This window comes from Triticum dicoccoides, chromosome 3B (assembly GCF_002162155.2).
Source record: "Triticum dicoccoides isolate Atlit2015 ecotype Zavitan chromosome 3B, WEW_v2.0, whole genome shotgun sequence".
NCBI classification, from domain to species: domain Eukaryota; kingdom Viridiplantae; phylum Streptophyta; class Magnoliopsida; order Poales; family Poaceae; genus Triticum; species Triticum dicoccoides.
The window spans coordinates 136,091,271-136,111,589 of NC_041385.1; the positions used below are offsets into that span (position 1 = coordinate 136,091,271).

A 20,319-nucleotide genomic window follows, 5' to 3' on the forward strand; every position below is an offset into this window, starting at 1 on the left:
AACTTCAACCTTTTGGGCTATTCGGACTCAGATTGGGCGGGAGACAAAGTGGATAGGAAGTCAACTTCTCGAGGGTGCCAATTTCTTGGTTGCTCTTTGGTGAGTTGGTCTTCTAAGAAGCAAAGTTGTGTGTCTCTCTCTTCCACCGAAGTGGAGTATGTGGCCGCCGGTAGTTGTTGTGCTCAACTTCTATGGATGAGGCAAACTTTAAAGGATTACGGTGTCATTTGTGACAAAGTGCCTCTTTGGTGTGACAATGAAAGTGCCATCAAGATCTCTCTCGACTCGGTGCAACACTTCAAGACGAAGCATATTGAGATTCGGTATCACTTCATCCGGGATCACATTAGGCGAGGGGAGATCGAGCTCAAATATGTCGACATTCATGATAACCTTGCAGATATTTTCATGAAGCCCTTGGATGAAGCAAGATTCCGTGAGTTCAGGCATGAGCTAAATATCATTGATTTGAGCAATGTAGCTTGAACCTTTGCACACCCCACCATACTCATCTTGACGTCTTATTTAGGTGTAGTCATGGACATAGGGGGAGTGTTGTTCTCTCAATGAACTCTCCCTCCCCCCATTATGCATAAATTGATCAACTCTTTCACATTAGCCAATTTTTTTATGGTACTTGTGCTTCAAAGACGAGTTTTGGTCATGGGCCCAAGGTTAATTCTTCGCGGTGCCATACCAATTGACTCAAACATAGGTGGCTCCTGCCACCGCCCTCTCTCCTTGAGAGGATTTGGTTTGCATTTGGTCCTCGTTGTCTTTTTCCTTCCTTTGAGTCGTGTTTGTGTTTGAGTTGCCTCTTGAGTGCTCGTGTGCGTGTCCGGTTGCTTGAAGTATGCATTGCAAAGGCTGTGTTTTTCTGTTTTAGTCAAAACTTGCACTTTCTTGGGCATACGGTACTACCGTGGCTAGCCACGTACTACCGCAGAAGGTGGGTGACATATATGCTAGCACAGCTGCAACCCCAGCACGGTACTACCGCTTCCAGGACGGCAGTAACTTTTTACTACCGCTGGAAGAGCGGTACTACCGCCCTGTGTGCGGTACTTCCGCCCGGGCGGTACTACCGCACTATCGAAAGCGTGTGGGGATTAAGAGCGGGCAGGGGGAGTTCCAACTTCCCCATACCCATTCATCTCTTCCCCTCACTTTGTCTTTCTCTCTCCTTCCCAAGAATGGCGCCAGAGGACCTCGCTAGATCTCCGTCTCTGGCCGCTCTCCTCGCATTCCGACCGGTGGGATCGATCCCCACCTCGCTCTCTTGCCATGGAACCCGGTATCTCCCTTCGTCCCTCTCTCTTTGTCCCATTGTTGTGAATCTAGGTTTTGGGAGATGCATGTGTAGTTCTTGTGATTTTTGGCTAAATCTTTGCAAGAGGAGATTGTTGGAGAGTGCTCGTGCGGTAGAGATGCTATTTGGTATGATGTACCAGTGTAGTTTTGATCAACGGTACCGATATACTTTTACGGATGTTCCTAGATCTGTTCCTCCCTGTTCTTGCAAGTATTGTTCCGTGCCATACTACTGCTCCTCCTGGAGCGGTACTACCGCTTGCTCATGCGAGAACCGCCCCATGCAGTACTACCGCTCCGCTGGAGCGGTACTACCGGCCGGTGCACGGAAGTAAAATTTTACTTCTGCTCCAGGCATGGTACTACCGTGCCCGGCACAATACTACTGCGGCTAGAGCGGATGTAAAATTCTACGTCCGCATCCTGGCCCGGTACTACCTTTGAGTCACAAATTCCTCTGTTTTGTCCACCCAATCTCATTTTTACTTGTTTCGTTTGGTTTTGGCCTTGGTCTTTGCAATAATCTTCTCTCTCTTATTGTGTGTTTGGTTTTGTGTGTCTTATGTGGTGGCTCCGGTTCCAATGCAAGGTGCTCAAATCCCAGTCGTGACACAAGCTCCAAGCAGCTTCGCAACCAAGAAGTTCCTGAGGGCCCCAGTGCCCCGCAACGCTATGTCAAGCACACAGCTAACAAGCTCAAGGAGCCATCTATCAGCATGGATGAAATGCCTCAAGGGAAATTTCTGATTCAAAGAAAGCTCAACCCCTATGTCAAGCCTAGAGAACTCAGCAGGGGAAATGATTTGTTTTGGATCAAGCAGCAGAATCTCATCTTCTTAGATGTGATCAAGGGCAAGAAGAACATCTATGTGCCAGTTCAGTGGATTGGCATGGATTATCTGAAGAAGAATCTTGGATTCTTTGGTGAGGCTCTGGATTTGGTGGAGCAATTTGGCATTGAGGACATCATCACCTTCCATCTTGACTTTGACCCGGAGTTGGTGGCTCAGTTCTTTGCTTCTGTCCACTTCCACACGGATGAGAAGTGGACCATGACTTGGCTGAAGAATGGCAAGAGGATGTATGCTGAGTGGAAGGAGTTCATGGCTATGTTGAACATTCGTGATGAGGGGCTTGATGTGCCCGTTGGTGCCCACCCACATGCCAACCCAGAGTCTGCAAACAAGGACAAGCTTCAACCTTTCTTTGTTGAGAAGACTCTCCGCAGTGGCAAGAAGTCCTTCGTTCTGAATCCGTTTCTTGACATCATGCACAAGATCTTCCGCAACTCACTTTTTCCTCGCATAGGTGACAAGGACAAGGTGCACTCCTATCTCGTGGACATGATGCTCATGTGTGAGGAAGCGCGTCACCATCAGGCTGAGCCTCTTGATGTCTCTCATATCATGTGGAGTGAGCTTCAGATTGCGGTGTTTCATCGGATGGTGCCTATATATGGCCCCTACTTGTTCCTCTTGATCTCGAAGACTTGGGAGAAGATCTTTCCGGATGATGAGTTCCTTGCTCCCAACTAGATTCGCCATGAGCCCATCAAGCTGTGCCAGAAGAACTAGTGGGCTAACACCACGACCCGGGCTGAGGCTAAGGCTGCACGGATGGATGTTGATGAGGATGAGCTTGAGGAGGAGGTGGCTGAGGACAGTTCTGAGGGGTATGCTCCTCCCTCTGTTGAGCCATCTTGGGCTAAGAAGCTCAAGGCCAATATGAAGGCTATATTTTGTATGCAGGCCAAGGGACAGTACAAGGCTCATGTGAACGCCAAGATGGCTCGTCGTCGCGACAAGGCTATTATGAGGCAGGTTGGTCTTGAGGTTGAGAGTGGCTCCGAGGAAAGGATCACAGATGAGGAACCATGGATCAGACAGAACTGCTGGTGGAGTGATTCTGAGGAGGATACTGGAGTTCGCTCTTCATCCCGTGCTGCAGAGGAGTCTGGGGAGGAGGAACATGACTGGTGATGCCTTGGAGTTCTACCACCACATGTGCCGTAGATGTCCTCTCTGCCTTTTTGGTGTCTCGATGCCAAAGGGGGAGAGAGTGTAGGATTTGTGAGTCTTGTGTCGAGTCTTGTGTCTCTTTGCTTTCGTTCCGTTGGACCTTCATTGCTTTGGTTTGTTGGTTTGTGGTTGTGTTTGTGTGAGACCAGGAGACTATCATATGGTGTGAGACATATGCCCTCAAGCTTATCTTATTGTCTAATATGTTTAGTAGATTGTGAGCTTATGCTATCTTGTGCCATTTACTTCTTGCTCACTTACTTTACCTTGCCTCCATGCTTATTGTCACTTATATTGTTGCAAGTTTTGCCTTGTCTATAAAATATAGGGGGAGTGTTGATCCTAGTAAGTGTGACGTGTAGTCCAAAGCATATTTATAGAGTGCACACATCTAGGGGAAGCTTGTCTATATTTTATAGATGTTGGGTTTGCTTATGTTCATTTTATATCCTTATGTGCAAATCCCGTATTGTCATCAATCCACCAAAAGGGGGAGATTGTAAGGGCATATTTCTCCCTATGTGGTTTTGGTGATTGATGACAATGCATTTGCGGATAAATTGTGTGCATTGAGCATTTCAGAGATCTCATGTCTAGGCACAAGACGATTTTGTGCCCCTCGGAGCATATCGAAGATGGCGGTTTTCTACGTTTCTTTTCGGTGGATTTGAATCGTAGGAAAGCCATACTATTAAGAGGGGGTCCACTTCAGAAAGGTTAGGTTCGAATCATCACGTACACATCTGTTCCTTTGCACCACCTTTCCTTCGCTTCTTTGGAGCACCGGTCGTTTATCCTTGTCTATGTGAAGATGAAGGCCTCCAAGTGCTATAGGTTCTGTGGCGTGCAGTAGTACTACTCAAGGGAGAAGTAGTACCGCAGCTGTGCATGGTAGTACCGCCAAGGTAAGCGGTAGTACCGTGGCCTGTAGCCCAGAACGCTAGCACGCACGAAAGTAGGTGTGCGCCCTACGCGGTAGTACCACTCCCTCGGAACGGTAGTACGTTGCCGGATTTTCACACAGACCGAAACTCAGCGGAAGTGGCCACGGATGTAATTTTATTAGTGTGTGCCTTCTCAGCCCAGTTGAACCCTGCCTTGCGGTAGTACCGCAAGGGCGCGCGGTAGTACCGCTCCGGAGGTTCTACCGCTCGTTGCTATATGCAACAAGGCCTCGCCTGGTCTCTGTCGCGCGGGCAGTAGTACCGCACGGTCGAGCGATAGTACCACAAGCCCTTGCGGTAGTACCATGTGTCCTTGCGGTTACCGCATGTCGCGTGCTGAATAAGTGGGTAAGGGTTGGATCTTTCCCCCACTATATAAAAGGGGGTCTTCTTTCCCGAGTTGACTACCTCTTCCCTCCCCAAGCTCCATTGTTGCTCAAAGCTCCATTTCCGCGCGATCTCTCTCCCTAGGCAATCAAACTTGTTGATTTTCTAGGGATTGGTTGAGAAGGCCCTGATCTACACTTCCACCAAGAGAAATTTGATTTCCCCCACTAATCCCTTGCGGATCTTGTTACTCTTGGGTGTTTGGGCATCCCAGATGGTTGAGGTCACCGCGGAGCCATATTCCATTATGGTGAAGCTTCGTGGTGTCGTTGGGAGCCTCCAATTAAGTTGTGAAGATAGCCCCAACCTTCTTTGTAAAGGTTCGGTTGACGCCTTCAAGGGCACCAATAGTGGAATCACGGCATCTCGATTGTGTGAGGGCGTGAGGAGAATACGGTGGCCCTACTGGCTTCCTGGGGAGCATTGTGCATCCACACCGTTACAACGGAGACGTACTTCCTCTCAAAGGGAACGAACTTCGATAACACATCCTCATCTCCACCGACTCCAGTCTTGGTTATCTCTCACCTTTACTTGTGCAAGTTTATATTGTGTTGCATCATTTGCTTGCGCGTGTGCTTGTTGTTGTTGCATCATATAGGTTGTTCACCTAGTTGCACATCTAGACAACCTACTTTGATGCTAAGTTTAATTAGGTCAAAAAAAGTTAAAAATTGTTAGTTGCCTATTCACCCCCCCCCCTCTAGTCAACCATATCGATCCTTCTACTAATGTACGTTTTACCGGTTCTGGTAACCTTCTAGAAGGTTCTCGAATCGGCTTTTCATGTTGTTGTTGTTTTGTTCTTTTTCTTCTCATTTTTCTGGTTTCTATTATGTTTTCCATAAATTTCAAAAACAAATCAGAATTTCCAAATTTGTTCAAAATTTAAATATTATTCAGAATTTCAAGTTTTGTTCAGGTTTTCAAAAAACATTTACAAAAAAATGCTCATGTTTTTTGGTAAATTATTCATATTTTTAATAAATGTTCAAAAAATCAAATTTGAACATTTTGTTCACGTTTTAAACAAATGTTCATGTTTTTTGATAAATTATCCATGTTTCTAAAAAAAGGGAATTTTCAAAAGGTGTTCGCACTTTAAAATTGCTTGAGGGTTTCAAAATTTGTTCATGTTTTCAAAATAGAATGGAATTTAAAAAAATTGTGTTTATAGAAATGTTTGGTATTTAAAATTTGTTCATGATTTTCAAAAAAATATTTTGAGATTTTAAAGAGCTATTTTCAAATCTTGTCGCTCCAATGTGTTCTTAAATATTTCGCGCATCTTAGCAAATGCTAGCAGGCATCGGTTAGCCAACAGTGTCCATACTCCCTTTGTTTTTATTTACTCTGCATATTACAGTTGATTGAAGTCAAACTTTGTAATGTTTGACCAAGTTTATAAGAAAGAATATAAGTATTCACAATAACAAATCTATATGATGCGAAAGTACGTTCAATAATGAATCTAATGGTATTGATTTGTTATTGAACATGTTAATATTTTTGTCTATAAACTTTGTCAAAGTTTATAAAGCTTGACTTTGACCAAAGCTAATATGCGGAGTAAATAAAAACAGATGGAGTACAAGAATACGTGTTCACTGGTTCCATACTGTTTGAAGTAATTGCAAGAGGCAATGACAAGTATTGTAGTAGAATAATTATCTTCATCGATTTGTTACAATATATTTGTTGTGAAATTTCATGAAAGATCCTAAAGTTCTCCAAACATACATGCCACCTTTTTCCTAAAAAAATCAAAAAAAAAACATACATGCCATCCATACACCACAACAATTGAGGAAGAGAGATCCAAGGCAAGAAAGACAAAATAAGTATTGGGTGGTTCCATGGACACTTTTTGATTCATGAAAGACATGAGCTCCTCCCTTTCTTGAACCCCTATACCTCAAGTTTATCTCTTTCACCACAAACGTATCCTTGTGACAGGGTGATCCTATGGGTTCTTGAGGTGCTTTGATTGAAGACATTTGATGGACTTTCCATCAAGTGACTTTGTTTTGCATGTTACTCTTGAAGGGTGTGCACCCCCTATTCAGTTAGAAGTCATTTTTGGCCTTAGATTACTTGGTGTGAAGGACTTAAGAGTTTTTAAGGGCACAAAGATCGCCTACTTGGTGAAGATCTATCACTTACGGAAGGACGGGATGCCATGATGAAATAGGTTTGTTGTGCTTGGTGGGCCGCTTAGTGGGCGACTCAACGGGGATTCTTGTGATCTTAGAACCATTTGGTTTGAAGCCTCCATAAAAAAATGAGACCAACCCGGGCTAGACTAGCCTATTGGCATTTTTTATAGAAGAAAACTCCGTGAGCAGCAAATGCTTAAGTCGAGACTTGAACCCTGGTGGGCTGGCTGCGAACTCCCGCGCCTTTCCAACTGAGCTACGCCCAGTTCTCAATTTGAAGCCTCCATCAATGAGAAGTAGGATAGCAAGGTGGGCTCGGCTCTGGTTGGGCCCCTGATCAACCAATGATGCAGATAGCTAGGCAGGGTGGCAACTTTGGCTGGTTCCTATTCGGCGCCCAATACAGTGTTAATCGTACAGGGCGCATACCCCCCACCCCCTCGCGACGCGGGCCGGCCCAAATTCCCTGCTTCCTTTCTAAACTGATGCAAAAAAAGACGTACCTGGGAGGACTCGAACCCTCGCCATAGCGGTTCAGTGTGCCACATGATAACCACCCCGCCACTCAACGTTTTGTGATCGATTAAATTTTCTTACGTCTTTTGTTCCTTTTTTTCCTTTTCTTTCTTATTTTCTTTTTCTTTCTTTTTTTCTTTTTCTTTTCATTTTTCTTTTTTCCTTTTTCTAATTCGTAATGTTCACCGGATTTCATGAACTTTTTTTCAACTTCGATGAACTTTTTCCAAAATTTGATGAACTATTTTTCAAGTTCGATGAACTTTTTTCAAATGTAGTGAACTTTTCTTCAAATTGGATGAAGTTTTTTCTAATTCGGTTAACTTTTTTGCAAACACGATGAACTTTTTTCAAATTCGATGAACTCATTTTTAAGTCAATGAACTTTTTTCAAATTTGATGCTTTTTTTGAATTCGATGAACTTTTTCAAAAAATCGATGAACTATTTTCCAGATTTGGTGAACTTTTTTGAATTATGATGAACTTTTCTCAAATTTGATGAACTTTTATTATATTTCGATGAAATTTTTTCAATTATGATGAACTTTGCTAAAATTCAATGAACTTTCTTCAATTTTGATGAACATAAAAAACCAATGAACTTTTTTCAAATTTGAAAAAAGTTCATTTCTTTTTTTATAAAATTTTTTCCTTTGATTTTGTTTTAGAAAAGTTAACGTATTTAGGAAAAAGCGAAAGGAAAAAAAAAGCAAATAAAACCGTTACAGAAAAAGATAAAAAAAAAGGAAAAAATGGTTTGGGACGCTTCCCTACACCAGGGGCTTTGCGAGCTGGAGAAAGGATAAAAGAAAGCAAACGAAGTCTATAAACACAGGTCGTTTGATGGTGTAGGGGTTCATACCCTCATATGTGAAGGGTGAGGTGCTGAGTTTGAATCCGACTCCCTGCCTTTTTTGTAGTTGATCGACTTGTTCGCTGAGAGGCGCCTGGGCCGGCCCAGTAGACATCTCCTTCAGGCGCCAGGGAGCTGTTCGGGCGCATAAGGCGCCGAACAGGAGCTCTCGGAACTTTGCAGGAGTGGGCGGAGCTGGAGCTAGGTAGGCGTGACTCAACAAGGGCTGACACGTTCCACGGCGTACGTGTAGATGCGGGAGAATGAAGGAGTTGATTAAGTCTCCAAAACTTACATGCAGGCCCACTTGGGCCGCCAAGTCAACCTGATAGCCGGGTCCCATCAATCAGAAATGTTGTTAGAACGAGGTAATACGAAAATCAGTGCTACATGTTACTCGGTGGCCCCTGTAGTGGTGGTTAAATGCAATTTGGGGAAAGTCGTGGTTTTCTATAACCCAAGCCCCGAATGTGTTTTTGAGAGAAGGCACCCGAATGGCATCTTATAATTGAAATATATCAAGAAAAACAGGAGACAGTGCAGTACAAAACGAGCATCAAAAAGATAAAATTACATCGAAAAACATAATGGCCGTCTTCTTCCTTTGATTGTACGACACCCATCAGAGTTTGAGAAATGCGCTAAACCAGTAGTAAGGGAAAGGGACACCTGCAAATGCCATTGCATACCAACCTTTGAAGATCGCAATCACCGCTAGAAACGAGATCTAATAACTGTTCAAAGAATATTGATTGGGGCATCACCCCATGCAGCGCGGGCTTGCCGCCCTTCACCGTCAGTCCAGTAGTAAGTGTTACATGTTACTCGGTGGCCCCTGTAGTGGTGGTTAAATGCAATTTGGGGAAAGTCGTGGTTTTCTATAACCCAAGCCACGAATGTGTTTTTTAGAGAAGGCACCCGAATGGCATCTTATAATTGAAATATATCAAGAAAAACATGAGACAGTGCAGTACAAAACGAGCATCAAAAAGATAAAATTACATCGAAAAACATACTGGCCGTCTTCTTCCTTTGATTGTACGACACCCATCAGAGTTTGAGAAATGCGCTAAACCAGTAGTAAGGGAAAGGGACACCTGCAAATGCCATTGCATACCAACCTTTGAAGATCGCAATCACCGCTAGAAACGAGATCTAATAACTGTTCAAAGAATATTGATTGGGGCATCACCCCATGCAGCGCGGGCTTGCCGCCCTTCACCGTCAGTCTAGAGGGTTGAAGAAACCAGACCATGCTACAAAACAACTTGAAAGAAGAGGTCGAAGTCGCCACACCAAGATCCAGCCAACTGCTTCCCTTGATTGACACACCAACTACCCAAATATTAAGTGAGCCAACAAATCTGGCAACATCTACTCTCACGGGCCCTTTGTCGACGCTGAAACAAACGTCATCTAGGTAGGGAGAGGCTGCAAAGACCTTATTCCACACGCCATCGCCGCTGCCAACTCGTCGAGGACATCAGAAAACGAAAACCTAAGGGAACTAAGAACCTACAAGAACTAAGAAGAACGAAAGGGGTGGCTCCCTACCCCTCTTGCCACCGCCGAGGCCGCCGAATGGAAGAGAGGAGGACCAAGGCGACCGCATGGAGAAGGCCTTCCGTGGCGGCTAGGATTGGGAGGGCACGGACGATGGTAGATAGCTGGAATGAGGTTGTGCTATGCAATTAACTCCAGATTTGCTGTGCTCCAAAAACTAGAAATGGACAGGTAACCTTGTGCTCACAAGAATGGAATTCAACGCAACGCAACACACACAATCGAAAAGGTAAAAGATGATGCTTCATTCAACCCTTTAAGCTCTCAACGAGTACATAATTTCGAAAAGAAGCCAACAAGTGCATGTGTCGATGGTTGGTTTTGAGATGGTTAACTGGACTCGCCACTAGTAAGTGCAGATTTGTGTCGATCAACACATGATGCATATCACATATAATTTGATCAGGAGGCCAACAAGTAAAGATTTGTGGTACTAAGTAAGGGTTTGTGCAGAGTGGGCAGAATTATGTAGTGCCTACCAGCAAGTGAAACCAATTTCCTGTGCATTTGATATAACTGATCAGACTAAAATTTTACAAAATTGGAAAATCCAACCTTTTAGAAAGCAATAGGTCTGAACTAAAAACCACAGCTTTGTTAGCATGGTTTACAACAATGGCAAACATAAACAGTACATATTACAGGACTGAGCACCATTCTGTGACTTTAGGGAAAGCATCCTGAGATCATGTTACACAAACACTGCACAGAGGACAGATGGCCAGGTGGGGAAAAGACCCTAACATAACAAACACTACGGTCCACAACTATCTGAAGCTATAAATGTGTGATACAAAGTTGAGATGTCAGCATCAGATTTGCTTGAGAAACAGCACCAATTCCATGGATATCATTGCTTTGTCATGCTTGCAAATTCGCTTCCATGAAACAGACTCATTAGTTTATATGGCTAAAGTCATAAACACCAGTCCTGATGGCTGATGTACAGGAGTGATAGGCAGCTCATCGAAGGTTCGGTTTGTTACTGATTACAGCTTCAGTTTGTCTCACCTTCAATATTAGCTTTCTAATGCAGAAAGCTCAACCTCCTTAGTGCAAGGACGGTATGCTGCAAAGGTGCTGTCGTTCGCAAAAGAACCAGGATTGAAGCAAGTGATTCCTGTATATTTGAAGGCCTTCTGCTCACTCTTGTCAGCCAATACTATCTGAAGATTGAAACATGGAAGTATTATCATAAGAACTTTCAAACTTTTATTGGTAGCAGTGTGGACTGACAATAGTTATAAAGCAGAAAGTATATTTATGTTTTGTGCATGTTCAACAAGTATATTAGTAGACGTATTCATCGAAGCTAGAGTCAGGAAACATTTCAAGGTGTGGGTTGATGATATTTATACAGCAGAAGGTATACTTCTGTTTTGTGCATGTTCAACACATAAATTAGCACAGAAGCATATTCATGGAAGCTACAGTAAGAAAACATTTCAAGGTGCGAACAGGCTTGTGCTAAATGGCAATACCATGTCAGGAGTTGGATATAGCCGTAGGCAATGATCGTAGTTCCATATGATAGGTTGCACTGTAAGAGGCAATGGACACAGATGACTCTGATGGGTGATAGTTGCTACTAGCTGAAAGAAAAATGATTGGTTAATTTCTGAACAGTCAACACCATATATTCTCACTGAGATAATAAATAAATTTATTCAACTTGCATGTTCAAATGGGTCACTTGTTTCTTCCGTTGTTGGTGGAATCAAGCATGACCGCCGCATCCTGTAAAGGAGATCTTGCCGGAAAAACACGATTTCTTGTGTATAAAACTTAACCCTGGGGAAATCAAGCTCTTATTGGAGTTAGAACAGATGATAAATGGCAAGTCCACAAAGTTCAGTATTGTCTTGATCATGAAATGTCAATATGAATGAATGCCATAGTTTGTAGTATACGTTCATTGCAAATATATCACTATACAGTAGTCTCAGTTGGCAATGAGTGCATGAAGCCTTTCAAGACTAACTGAAATGCCTGTGCCTCAATGAATAGCACTGGTGAAAAATCTGGCAAGTTCGGAAAACTAAACCAAATGAAGATAATACTGCATGCAACAAGTATTATGATAATAGATGCCAGCTAAGAACACAGTTCCACAGTATGGATATTGGTAGACCAGTATAGTATTGTTATTAAGCCTCTTCATCTACGGATCTACCTGTTGCAATCGTATAGAGATATCTCACAAAAATGAAGATGATAGCTCTGTATTAATCATCAAAATAACTATGGTACACTGGTGGCAAGTCCAAATAAGAGATTTATGCTTAAACTGGACCAGAGTCACACTGAGAACAACTGATTGGTACTCCCTCTGATTACAAATGTGAGTCGTTTAAGAATCTGTGGTAGTCAAACATTTTTGGGTTTGACCATCACTATCCAAATAGTTACAAATTTTGACGACATTAAACTGGTATTAATAGAACCATCATGAAATATAATTTCACAATGTGTCATTATTTTTATATGAAGCAACTACTCCCTCCGTTCCCAAATATAAGTCTTTTTAGAGATTCCAACAAGTGACTACATACGAAGCAAAATGAGTGAATCCACACTCTAAAATATGTCTACATACATCCGTATGTTGTAGACCATTTGAAATGTCTAAAAAGACTTATATTTAGGAACGGAGGGAGTAACATTCATAGAAATTGATGGTGGTTGGCCAAAGGTCACCATGGAGACTGTATGTCTGTATCAGTGTCCAAAAGGATTTACATTTGGAATCAGAGAATAACATGTACTCCCTCCGTCCGAAAATACTTGTCATCAAAATGGATAAAAAGAGATGAATGTAGAACTAAAATACGTCTAGATACATCCCCTTTTATCCATTTTGATGACAAGTATTTCCCGACGGAGGGAGTAGCATAATATGCAACATGAAAGGAGAGTGGCATCACCTAATACTGTGAAGGTTTTATTGATATTTTTTAGCTACATACATCAGATTTTCATAATTGATGCGCAAAAAGATATCCCTGTATTTGTGTGGTCGCTTATAGCGACATAAACAGATGGTTAACATATGGAACATGGAGAATGATACAAGGCAATGCTTTGTGACAAACCTGCAGGGGTTGCTTACAAATATAGCATTTGGGATGTGCTTCTGAAGTTCCTCAATTAGATACTTTGGGAGCGCACACCTTGGGAGAGCTTTAGAAGGTCCTACAAATGTGTTACTATGTAAGAAAAAACAACATGCCAAGCTTAGGAAAAAACAGAAAACATCACATTCCAGCTATAGGGAGAACTAGACTGACAGTATTTATTATCAACAAGCTCATTCCTAATCCTATTGCAGAAGTTTTTCATTGGTTAAATAGCATGGAGAATAAATAAATGATAATTGGACATATAAAAGAATAGGCCAGGTTTAATCCATTAGTGAATAAAATGAAATTGGATATTGCAGCAAATCAAACATGTGGATAACAGTAGTCGTCAGGTAAAAGCATGTCATTGAGTTTTAGAATACCTGCATCATCAGGACCAGGGATGAATAAAAAACGACTATGTTCCTTTAACCTAGTTCGAGATGCAATCATCTCACCAAGCTTTCCAAACTGCAATCTACATAAAGTTACATAACTTAAACTTTGTCTTCGATTGGGAAAGCAAACGCGCTATAAAACTGTAGATTATATTCCATGAAACAAGTCAGACCTGAGTTCTTCGAACGAATTGAATGCCAGATTGCAGGGCCGGGAGCAGAAATTTCCCATTAGAACAAAGAGAGAAGGAACTACTTCCACACTTTCATAGCCATCAAGAACAACACCCAACTTCTCCATAGTCTACTCCCCGAGATAACACATACAAACATCCTGAGAGTATGCTAAACAATATAGTTATATAAAACAAGAATTAATACCAAACTAAATACCTCATAACTGTCGAGCCAAACATCTGAAAGAATGACAAACATGTCATTCACAGCCTTATTTTCTAGTGATGACAATCTTAGCTGTTTAGTGCAAACATAGCAGAACCCATCAGTAAAGATGTTTTCTACAAGACCTATTAGTGACATGTATAACACAATTCCTGAACTTACTGCTTCTTCAGTTGGTATGACACCTCCACCAAAGAAATCAAGCCCCATAAGCAGTGAAAGTGATGTTTCTCTGTCCTCTAAGGGAGGAAACCCACAGGTATTGACCTGCAAATGATTGGAACATAACCACTATCAAGACAATAATACAGGAAAACACTGTAGATTTTATGGTGGACAACAGACCTGGAAAATGCCACTTGAAAGTAATTCTCCTTCTGCTACAACCACTGTGTTTTCAACAAAGAAACCTGAAGTGATTTTGTGTTTTATGTAAGGAAAGCGATGCACTTATTTGATTAAACATAAATCCATATGGCTAAAACAAAATATTTGTACGAAATATGGATTACTGACGCCAATATGATCAGTATTCTATACTATCCCTTCTTAAATGAGAGGGTTTTTTCGTAGCCTTTCAGTGACCAAAGGAACTCAATTGTTTTCATTTAGCACAGCACAGACATGCATCTCTCTCTATATGTATATCTGCATGAAGGTAACATGGCAATGGTTCTAAGGATATTGCATTCGCCAAGTCAATTGGCACTGCTCCAGTAAGATCCTCCAAGTAGAACTGGCGTTCCTCCAACTGCGATATGACCCCCATGATCCATCTCCGCCCAGTACACCCAACTAAGGACTGTATGGAAGTAATCTACATGAAGGGGGGAAACTGTATGTCATTTCATATACAATGATTAAAAAAATTGGGGAACAAAAGAGGCTGCACAAAGGTTTTGGGGGGAAAGCACCAAGTATTGGACTATAGTGGACTGGGATCACAGAAATCAATCTATAGTAGTAGAAGTAGAACACAACATAATTAAGAGAAATACCTCACAACTTTCATTTTCAGCCATAACAGACTCAAAAGCTGGCTTGGAGAAATATTTATCACGAGCGAGCCTCTGAAGCAGCACTTGATATCTATCCCTGTAAAGGGCGGCTTTATCTCCAGCTTCTCCATGGAGGGCTAATCTTCCAGTATGCCTATATACATAGTGTAATCGGAAATAGCATCAACAAACATACACACAACCTGTTTTAGAAAGTCGTGTTTTCTAGTTTAGCATCAAAGAGCAATCAATGTGTCATACTGAATCAGATGCCACCAACTAGAAAGAAACGAATTGATTTAAAGACCAATTCAATCCGCAATCCCTCAGGGCTGAGCTAACAAATTGACCAACTATAAGAAAAAGAAAAACACTAAGCTCCATCAACTCTAAGAATCGGATCGGCGGCGCTTCCATCTAACTCGGCAGCCGTCGCCGCCCAGCGCTGCCCCGTCCATTGCGGTCTATGTGGCACTGAAGGCCGAGGCAAAGAAGTCCACGCCGGCTGTTGTTGGGAAGGGCAACCCGCAGCCGGCTGCCAAGCCCTTGGTTTGACATCTGGTTAGACCAGCCAACATCGGTTATTCCTTCTTGAAGGCGGCCTCTTGGATCGTGCATCCATTGCCTGCTAATATGTCATCGTAGGTTTTGTGATATGATTTGGGGATGTTGGCAAGGCTTGTCCTATGTGGACAGTCTTAACTTTTCTTTTTCTTTTTCCTCTTTGTAAGCTGATTTGTTCGACGTTATTGGCCATATGCATCACTGGATGCAGAGGCCGAGGGTCTTCCCCTCTTTTCGAAAAGAAAAAAATAATCAAAACTATGTCCTGCATCCATTCTGCAAATTACCAAGTTCTCGTGGAAGTTCATTTAATATTTAGACGAATCAAGCAGGTAATAGACATCCGTTATCACAATATTCAACCATCAACACCCAAGACTTAAGACATGGGGCAAATTCTCAAATCCCGACACCCAATTTCCCAGATCTAAAAGGAAGTGGCAGCATTTACATACTCGTAGAACACTTTCTTGATTGGGTCGTAGTGGAACCGCGGCACGACGAACGAGTCCACCACCCGCAGCGCCGACTGGACGCTGGTGGCGGAAGGCGATGCCGCGTCGACCGCCTCCTCCGCCTCGACCAGTAGGGACACCACGCGACGGACCGCGTCCCGGTCTAGTATGGACGATTTCACTGCGGGCACCCGCAAAGCACAAAGAGACGCGCACAGGGTGAGAACCAACCATGAATCGGAGCCTCGGAGTGAGAATAGGAGGCAAACGGTCTGAAATCCTGGGGCAGAGCGAGTACTTACGCGGCTCTTTGTCGAGCTCGTCGAGGAGGAGGTCGAGGGCCTCGTCCTCGGCGTCGGGGAAGCGGGCGAGGAAGGCGGCCGCCTCCTCGAGGGCGTCAACTTTGAGGGTGAAGCCACGCAGCCGGAATTTGCGCTGCAGCTTCTTGCGCATGGCTGCCGACGGCGCCGCCATGGGAGAGGGGGGAGGAGGCGAGAGGGAATGGCTGTGGCGGGAAAGGTGGGTTGGGGTTTGGGGAATCTGGCGGGATATCAATTGCAGCGCCCTCGCTGGCCTTGAAGTATCCGCTGCGGGCTTCGGCCCGGTGGGTTGCCTCGGCAAATTTGGACAATGTTTTGCCCTTTTTTCTAGAGCGCCCCTATATCTCGCCTTCAGAGAGACCTAGGGCGGCTCGCTGAAGGGCAGGCCAAGACGGGCCGGCCCAGGAGTGTGGGAGCCCACAGCCTCTTTTCCGTTTTTCATTTTTTTTACATTTTTTCACTTTTGTTTATAGTTTAAAATATTCTAAACATATATATATACTATATTACAAAATATATATATTTTTTAATAAAATGTTGAACAAGCATTTGGAAAATGTTAAATGTGTATAGACAAAATGTTTACCATGTATATGGAAAATAAAAAAAGTGTATAACAAAATTGATCATGTATTTAAAAATTGTTAATCAAGCAATTGAATTTTTTTGGAACAAGTATTTGAAAAATGTTGATCAAGAATTTGAAAAATGTTTAAATGTGTATAGAAAGAATGTTGACCATGTATTAAAAGATGATGAAATTTTTTGATCATGTATATGAAATTTTTTGATCATGTATTAAAAGAATGTTGAACAAGTATTCGAAAAATGTTAATCAAGCATTTGGAAAAATATTAAATGTGTATAGAAAAAATATTGACCATGTATTAAATGATGAAGAATTTTTTTTCTCGTGTACATGCATTTTTTAATCAAGTATTTAAAAAAACTGTTGAACAAGTATTCAAAAAATGTTAATCAAGCATTTGGAAAAATATTAAATGTCTATAGAAAAGTGTTGACCATGTGTTTAAAAAAAATATTGCATTAAGAAAATGTTAATCAAGGATTTGAGAAAATGTTTGATGTCCATAGAAAAAATGTTGATCATGTATTATAAAATGCTAATCTTGTATTTCAAAAATGTTATCAAGCATTCGAAAAATGTTTAAAATGTGTATAGAAAAAATGTTACTATGTATTATAAAAATGATAAATTTGTGTTCAAAAAATAGTTAACGTGTATTAGAAAGATGTTGTTGACATATACAGAAAATGTAGAATGAAAACCAGAAGAAACAAAGAAAACCAAAGAAATGAAAAACAAAACAGAAACAAAATAAACCATAGAAGAAAAAAGAAAACCGGAGAAACAAATGCAAAAAAAAAGAATGGAAAAAACGGAGGAAAAAATGAAACAAAAGAAAAAACAAAGAAAACAGAAAAAGGTGAAGAAAAATTGTTTCTTTTACCTTAAGTATGTCGCGTCCTACAGTTCATCACGAACTCAACACAAAGTGCAGTGGACTGCGTCGCTATAAACTATCTAGCAAACCCAGGTTCAAACCCTAGCTTCGAGACACAACAATCCTTCAGGGATACCTAATGCGAGACATAGTCGCCGTGCACCACCGCCCTATTTGCCAGTACTGCCAATCGTCGCACCCCATCGCTCCATCGCAGCAGACCATATCTCTCTTTGCAGCATCGCCTGCTGCAACGCTGAAAGCACGGCACTGCTTGCAACATTGAGGCGTAGCAGCAACGCCGGCAACACGTCACCGCTCACAACGTTGGTGACAGATCGGGAGGCTGGCAAGCTGCTGCAACAACAGCACACAACACTGTGTGCACCGCCATTGAGACGTGCGGTTGCAGCATCGCCTGCCACTTGCGGCACCGGTTAGCGGCGCCCCTCGCCCTAGCCCTTGCAGCACTGCATCTTCGGCTTGCTACGTGATGAGACATACGGTTGCAGCATTTGCCACTGCTTGTCGCCGACGAGCGGCACCCCGAGCCCTTTTCAGCGTGATTGCCCCCTCCCCGAGCAGCCTCCCTGTCTCCAGGCCAGTGTATCGCTCTATGCAACTGAAGCCAAAAGTAGAAACCAGACCCCTGGTAAATAGCCAACGTGATTACTCATAGATACCGTGACTGGCACCAGCCTCCAGCCATTAATATTTGCCAATCCACACCTTCTTGGCTTACATCTGTACCGTGCCCAGCGCCAGCCCAGCCTTACTACACCTCAGCACTTTCGTCATCGCCACCGTATATAAGAAGCGAAGCCGAAGCCCGTCGACGACTCGCCTCAGCCCAACCCAAGCAACGACGCGCACACATCGACGACAAAGACACTCTTACGTAGTACGCTCGCTCTTGCACTCGCAGCAATGCCGGCCATGGTGCCGCAGGAGGTGCCGCGCGTGGGGGAGGCGCCGCACTTCCTCGTGGTCACGTTCCCGGCGCAGGGCCACATCAACCCGGCGCGCCACCTGGCGCTGCGCCTCCTCAGCGCCTCGCCGGGCGCCCGCGTCGCCTTCTCCACCCCCGTCTCCGCTTTCCGCAAGATGTTCCCGGACGTCGAGGACGCGGAGGCGGTGGACCACGTCGACGGCGCCGGCGTCCACTACGTGCCCTACTCCGACGGCTTCGACGGCGGCTTCGACACGTCAGCGCACGACATCTCGTACTACATGTCCAATCTCAAGGTCGCGGGGTCCCGCACGCTGGGCGGCGTGCTCGCGCGCCTCCGCGACGCCGGCACCCCCGTCACGCAGGTGGTTTACACCGTGATGCTCTCCTGGGTCGCCGGCGTCGCGCGCGCACACGGCGTTCCCGCCGCGGCCTATTGGATCCAGCCGGCCACCGTGCTCGCCGCCTACTTCCACTTCTTCCGCGGCACCGACGGCCTCGATCAGGCCGTCGCCGCCGCGGCGAGCGACCCGTGGGCGGACGTCCACATCCGGGGGCTCCCGCCGATGCGCCTGCGCGACCTGCCGTCGTTCTTCACCATCGCCTCCGACGTCGACCACCCCTACGCCTTCGTCCTCACCGCGTTCCGCGAGCTCCTCGACGTGCTGGAACGCGAGGACACGCCCACGGTGCTCGTCAACACGTTCGACGCCGTGGAGCCTGATGCGATGGCGACGCTGCGCCAGCACGGCGTCGACGTCGTCTCCATCGGCCCCGTGCTCTCCTTCCTGGACGCCTCCGCGCCAGCGGCGGCCAACAGCAACGACCTGTTCAAGCAGGATGGCAAGGGGTACCTGGAGTGGCTGGACGCACAGGAAGCGGGGTCGGTCATCTACATCTCCTTCGGGAGCCTGTCGGCGATGAGCAAGCGGCAGATCACGGAGGTGGCGCGCGGCATGGCGGAGATCGGCCGCCCGTTCCTGTGGGTGCTGAGGAAGGACAACCGCGGCGAGGTCGACGGCGACGACTTGTGCACCGGCGGCGGCATGGTGGTGGAGTGGTGCGACCAGGGGAAGGTGCTGTCGCACCCGGCGGTGGGGTGTTTCGTGACGCACTGCGGTTGGAACTCGACGCTGGAGAGCATGGCGTGCGGCGTGCCGATCGTGGGAGTGCCGCAGTGGACGGACCAGGGCACCAACGCATGGCTGGTGGAGCGGAAGCTCGGCGCCGGGGTCCGGGCCGCCGTGAGTGAGAAGGACGGCGTGCTGGAGGCCGACGAGCTACGGAGGTGCATCGCCTTCGCCACGTCGGATGTGGTGCGCGCCAAGGCGGCGCTGTGGAGGGAGAAGGCGAGGGCGGCGGCGGCCGTGGGCGGCTCGTCCGAGAGGAACCTCAGGGCGTTCGTCGCCGGCAACTAGCCAGCCGGTAGGCCGGCTTGCCTGCTGCATGGTCCTGCAAAATCGACAGCGAATAGGAGGACGAGACGAGTGACGAGACGACTCGAGCAGTACTGTGTCCCTGTCGATTCGACACTGCAGCTGTTTTTTGTTGTTGTTGTGAAAGACTGTTTTTTATTTAATCAAGTTTGGATTGAAACCACGTGTTCCATGTGGTGTCAAAGACTGTTGGTAGTGCTGCTACTTGGGAGAGACCGAATGCCATCGCGTATTGACGGGATTTCCGGTGCCGCGGATGTTTTTTTCACCGATGAACATATCGGACGTGTTTGGTTAGGCCAACTCCACCGCGCGATCCTAAACGGACGCCTGTTTTACCCGGATTCTGTCTGTTTGGATAGGTCAATGGAGTCGTGTCCGGGCAGTTTCCGTGCGGTGGTCGTGCACCCAGCGCGCGGCCGCATCCCGGCCGCATCTTGTCCGCGTACATTTTTCTTTGCAA

General features: G+C 45.0%; 2 protein-coding genes across 2 annotated transcripts; one reads left to right on the plus strand and one right to left on the minus strand.

The window, feature by feature from the left end:
* Window positions 1-10,324: 10,324 nt before the first annotated feature.
* On the minus strand, window positions 10,325-16,233 carry LOC119275171 (DNA polymerase epsilon subunit B-like). The gene is made up of 13 exons (XM_037555974.1): window positions 15,988-16,233; window positions 15,686-15,866; window positions 14,667-14,820; window positions 14,354-14,485; window positions 14,014-14,091; window positions 13,831-13,935; window positions 13,660-13,740; window positions 13,440-13,570; window positions 13,252-13,346; window positions 12,842-12,941; window positions 11,426-11,540; window positions 11,231-11,341; window positions 10,325-10,915 (listed from the first exon to the last, which is right to left on the minus strand). The coding sequence occupies exons 1-13, from the start codon at window positions 16,157-16,159 to the stop codon at window positions 10,769-10,771; spliced, it is 1,602 nt and encodes a 533-aa protein (XP_037411871.1). The 5' UTR covers window positions 16,160-16,233; the 3' UTR covers window positions 10,325-10,768.
* A 2,101-nt stretch (window positions 16,234-18,334) lies between these two features.
* Window positions 18,335-20,039, plus strand: LOC119280978 (UDP-glycosyltransferase 75C1-like). Its single transcript, XM_037561644.1, has one exon. It carries the CDS (start codon window positions 18,399-18,401, stop codon window positions 19,836-19,838), a length of 1,440 nt encoding a protein of 479 aa, XP_037417541.1. The 5' UTR covers window positions 18,335-18,398; the 3' UTR covers window positions 19,839-20,039.
* The last annotated feature ends 280 nt before the right edge of the window (window positions 20,040-20,319 follow it).

What these genes read in the sequence shown, in the direction of transcription:
- LOC119275171 (XM_037555974.1), bottom strand. Translation starts at nt 16,159, where the DNA reads ATGGCGGCGCCGTCGGCAGCCATGCGCAAGAAGCTGCAGCGCAAATTC. An exon ending in TTTCAAGTGGCATTTTCCAG is followed by an intron (nt 13,936 to 14,013) that starts GTCTGTTGTCCA and finishes AATCATTTGCAG; the next exon opens with GTCAATACCTGTGGGTTTCC. An exon ending in TTTGTAAGCAACCCCTGCAG is followed by an intron (nt 11,541 to 12,841) that starts GTTTGTCACAAA and finishes TGATTTCCCCAG; the next exon opens with GGTTAAGTTTTATACACAAG.
- LOC119280978 (XM_037561644.1), top strand. Translation starts at nt 18,399, where the DNA reads ATGCCGGCCATGGTGCCGCAGGAGGTGCCGCGCGTGGGGGAGGCGCCG.